Here is a 5,000-nt window from a genome sequence, read left to right as displayed (position 1 = left end):
GTGTGTGTGTGTGTGTGTGTGTGTGTGTGTGTGTGTGTGTGTGTGTGTGTGTGTGTGTGTGTGTAGCTTAGTGGGCTGTGTAGTTGAGTGTGCTGTGTTTTTCATTTTAAATATACTCTCACAAACACAAAGAGAAAAAGAATATACATGTCCTAATTGAGAGAAGCTACTTTCAGGCTTCAAGAGGCTTTCCTTTGAAGAACAGAAGTCAAAGGAATAAATGAGAGGCGCATAAAATTATCTGTTCCTCTCTCTCGCCTCAATGACTCCACCCCCTGTTGTGTGACGTCATCGGCGGGACTTTGTCATTAGCAATATGTCAATGTTTTTATCGTGGATGTAGGAGGGAAAATGTAATTCTCTGTTTCTCCAGACGATTTTATTCAGCACAGGAGGTTTTCAAATTGCCGGAGTTAGACATGGCCTTGCTTAACCCCTTCAGTAGTAAAGATTTGGTTTAAGCTGAGTAAAATCATCTTCAAGCAACTAAAATCAACTAACAAGACAAGGGAGACCTGTGATAGCCTCACTGACCCCTGCAATTCTGTAAGGGGAAAGAAATTATTTACGGGGAAGAGGTGACTTCTGAGGGTCACGCCCAGCCTAGGCTCTGTCCCTGGTGAAGGACTACCTCAGTGAAGTATTTCGTGTTTTGAAGTAAATAATAATAATAATAATAATAATAATAATAATAATAATAATAATAAGAAGAAGAAGAAGAAGAAGAAGAATGGTGTTGGTTCACTTGTTCCTCCCCCCTTGAGGGGTTTCATTATGGCTCACACTCAGCCTAAAATGTGGCCGGGGTGAACGCCTGCCAGTATGTACCTAGGTTAAAGATTATGACCATGCAGCACTAACGGCTTTGGCCGGACCTCCGGGGGCCACCCACGCCCCTCGTGAAACGGCTTTCAGGGGTTCCACCCAAGAGAAAATTTAACATGTAGAGTTTGGTATTCCTAGGTTTAAAACATATATGATCGTGCATAGCGGTGTTGGCTAGGACCCCTGGGCCCCCACCCTATTCCTGTGGGGAGGGGGGGACCTTCGGAGGCCCCACTCTGCCTAAAACTTTGGCCAGATGAAGGTCTACCATTGTGCTAAATTTCGTACTCTTAACACCCCTCCTTCTTCCCCCAGAGGACTTGGACCCCATTTTTCAAAACGGTACAGTAACTCAGTAAGTGACTCAGGGGCAAGGGCTGTACTTGGCCCTCCCTGCGGCTGCGGCAAACAGCCATCATCAGATTGAAGGAGTTAAGGTGGTTTCCCAGCGTTCAGGATTTTTTTTTTTTTTTCATTCTACCGATTACCTCATATTTCCACTTATATAAGTTTCGTGGCTGGATGAGTCTGCCGGTATAAAATGTTTCAATATTGCCGAGGGAAGTTTCACGAAAAAGTGCGTAACCCTGGGAGACGGGTGGGGAAGGGGAAGAACTTGTCTATAGTTCTTTTACCTTAACTTGGCCTGGTTCTCTCTCTCTCTCTCTCTCTCTCTCTCTCACACACACACACACACACACACACACACACACACACACACACACACACACACACACACACACACACACACACACACACACACCACCGAAGAAGAGAACCAGGTATCAATATACAGGTAGACTGAAAAAAAAAAAAAAATACCTTCGCATACTCAGTTTTATTAATACTACTTTACGTGTTTCAGGTGGACTGGGAACACAATGATACGGTGGTGTCGATCGCTGCTCCTCGAGGCGGCGTCAGCATTCACACCGAAGCGGGCGATAGGGTGGTCAGGTCGAAGCTATCGGTGGTGAGGGCCGCCCCACCTGACGCGGGAAACTACACCTGTCGACCCCACGCTGCCCTCCCCGCCTCCGCCAGCGTGTATATTGTCGATGGTAAGTCATGCTCTTGTTATTGTTGATGTTGCTGCTTCAGGCTTATCTGATTATGAACCCAGTGGACCGCAAAACACTGGCCACCTTAACTGATCGCTCCCAGAGATTTTTTTTTTTTTTCCAGAATATGAACAGTGGAAGGAAAACAAATTAGAGCTAAAAAGCCATGCACCAGATTGCAGGTGTCCTCCATTCATAAAAGAATCTGAAACGTTTGGACGTGAACTGCTGTAGGTTGAAGTTTATGGAGTGAAACTGAATTGGGGAGGCGGGTGCCAAAGAGAAGCAGTTCGGGAAATATAGGAATTGTGTTGTGGTTATGTTGAAGGCTTGTCTCTATTGTGGTAGTGTGGTGCATATAGGTGGTAGTGTGTATTGTGGTGTGGGGTTCTGTATTGTAGTGTGGGCATAGTGGATTGTTTGTGAGTTGTATTTTGTGTTGGTATTGTAGTAGGGAAGGGTTGTGACCATATCGGGAAAAGATTTTTTTTTTACAGTAGGTGTGAAAAATATTAGATATTTTTATTATTATTATTATTATTATTATTATTATTATTCCATCCATCCATCCATCCATCGATCATCCAATCCTACGTTGCCCCATGAGGAGCGTAGGAGCCCGGGGCTAGGCAGTTGGTCCCGATATTTAAGATGAGAGTGACCTGCCTCACTCATCCCTGAGTGGCATTACATGAGCAATAAACCCCAACCACACCTTGGATATAATCCTTCACCGGCTCAGTCCGATTGGAACGCAATAATTACCCACTAAACCACCAGGCTCCAAAATTTGGTTATATGGTTACCACCCAGCGTAATAAATGGTTTCCTGGTGTACAGGAAACCATTTGGCTTGTCACTCAGTGTAGAGTCACCCACAGGCAGAAGGAAGAGGAATGAATGAAGGAAAGAAAGACAGAAGAGGGAGTGTACAGTCACCCATAGGCAGAAGGGCAAGGAAAGACTGATGGAAAGAAAGACAGAAGAGGATGGAAGAAAAGAAGGATAGAAGAGAGGAAAGGGCAGACATCCGAGAGTAGCGCTACATCGAGTGAGTGGATGTTGAGCGCCCCCACCCACCACAAATTATTATTATTATTATTATTATTATTATTATTATAAAGTTTCCAATAGCCACGTACCCGGCAGGTGGCAGGTGGCACGCACACCTGTCCATTAATTTTAGTCTGATGACACCTGAAATAAAAAATAGATAAATAAATCGTTCTGGTATTCATAGGGTCGAGGAAAAAAAAAACGGCAGTGAAAGAGAGAAAGAGAGAGAGAGAGAATGGAATCAAAGAGTACTCAGCAATGGAATCTGATAATGGTTTTGACTATCTGTTACGGAATGGCATTTCTGGGTGGATTTAGGAGAGAAGAATGGGGTAGCCAAGGAGAGAGAGAGAGAGAGAGAGAGAGAGAGAGACAGACAGACAGACAGACAGACAGAGACAGAGACCCCCCCACACACACACACCAAGTTTTGTATATACGGTTCTGTGGTTCACGCCAATAGTGAGAATTATTCCACCTTTACGAGAACGCCTCACGCTGCGTTGGTTCGCGATAGAGGAGGCATGCGGCTTTGTGGAAGAGTGGAGGAGGTGGAAGAGGGGGAGGAGAGAGGAGGGGAAGCGGTGGAAGGGAGTGGAGAGGGTGGAGGGGCGAGAATGAAGGAGGGAGGGAGAGAGGAGTGGTGATGAGCAAGGGATGGGGATGGGAAAGGGGGAGAGTGAAGGAAGGGGAGATGGGGGTGTAGAATGAAGGATGGAAGAGAGAGAGAGAGAGAAAGAGAATGTGCATTAGGATTGTGGAAAGCTTGTCTCGCCGTAGTTGTCGAGAGAGAGAGAGAGAGAGAGAGAGAGAGAAGTACAGAGACAGAACATAATGTATGATGAAAAATAGAGATTCCCATCCTCTCTCTCTCTCTCTCTCTCACACACACACACACACACACACACACACACACACACACACACACACACACACACACACACACACACACACACACACACACACACACACACACACACAGTCACCTACCCTCCTTCCTTCCCATCCTCTCCTCTCTCCTACTTTAACCTTTCTCTCTCCTTACCTTTCCTCCATCCCCTCCCTACTTCTTCTCCCTCCCAAACTTCCCTACTCAGTAACGACGCTTAGGATGCACTGTGAGGAGGTTAATGGGACACCTTCTGTCTCACTGTACTGTTTTAATTGGCTCTTGTACCCGTAGTGAGAGAGAGAAAGAGAGAGAGAGAGAGAGAGTTGTGTCAAGATGTGTAGGGAAAGTTGAATGAAAGGGCTAAGTGAAGAGAGAGAGACAGAGACAGACAGACGGGCAGATTGACACACACACACACACACACAAAATGCGTGTGTGTGTGTGTGTGTGTGTGTGTGTGTGTGTGTGTGTGTGTGTGTGTGTGTGCAGGACCAACACATTCATCACCCTTTCTCTGACATCCTAAGTGGCCGATTTATCAGTGTTAAAAAAATGTAATGGTTTTCGATGTGACCTAAAACACACACACACACACACACACACACACACACACACACACACACACACACACACACACACACACACACACACACACACAGCGAGTTACAGAGGATATTACAAACAGCTAAGCGGTCCGGATTGGTGCCCAGAAAAAAAAAAAACGAAAAAAATAGGCCTAGATGTTATTAAATTGACGTAGGCCTCTCCAACTTCTATTTTTTTTTTTTTTTCAGTGGCTCGGAAAGATAGTAGGAGTTAGTGAAGAAAAAAATAAAAAGCGGATTAGGAATCTTTGAGGGAAGATTATGAGGGGTTGGAATGAGAGGCACGGAGAGGGTGACCTGATAGAGAGAGAGAGAGAGAGAGAGAGAGAGAGAGAGAGGGAGGGAGGGAGAGAGAGAGAGAGAGAGAGAGAGAGAGAGAGAGAGAGTGTTCATCTAAATTTACCTAACCCAACCTAAACTTAACCTAGATTATCCCAACCTAACCTAACCGCAGCCTAACCTAACCTAAATTAACCCATCCCAGTTTACCCTCAACACAGACTGACTGGGCATTTCACGAAGGGATTGATCTCATAGTAATATATATGCTGCTATTGCCTC

The 5,000-nt window shown here is 45.4% G+C and overlaps 1 protein-coding gene across 1 annotated transcript in view; it reads left to right on the top strand.

Annotated features, from left to right (window-relative positions):
* The window catches only part of LOC145398960 (zwei Ig domain protein zig-8-like), a 55,670-nt gene that overhangs the window by 41,239 nt on the left and 9,431 nt on the right, over positions 1-5,000 (top strand). The window contains exon 6 of the mRNA XM_080271696.1: positions 1,691-1,886. Coding sequence (XP_080127822.1) covers positions 1,691-1,886 — 196 coding nt within the window. The remainder of the gene's footprint in view (positions 1-1,690; positions 1,887-5,000) is intronic.

This window comes from Coenobita brevimanus, chromosome 5 (genome assembly GCF_032717465.1).
Source record: "Coenobita brevimanus isolate Jiangsu-jjx chromosome 5, ASM3271746v2, whole genome shotgun sequence".
Lineage (NCBI taxonomy): Eukaryota > Metazoa > Arthropoda > Malacostraca > Decapoda > Coenobitidae > Coenobita > Coenobita brevimanus.
Note: the sequence above shows the minus strand (reverse complement) of the source record. Positions and strands in the feature narration are given on the sequence as shown.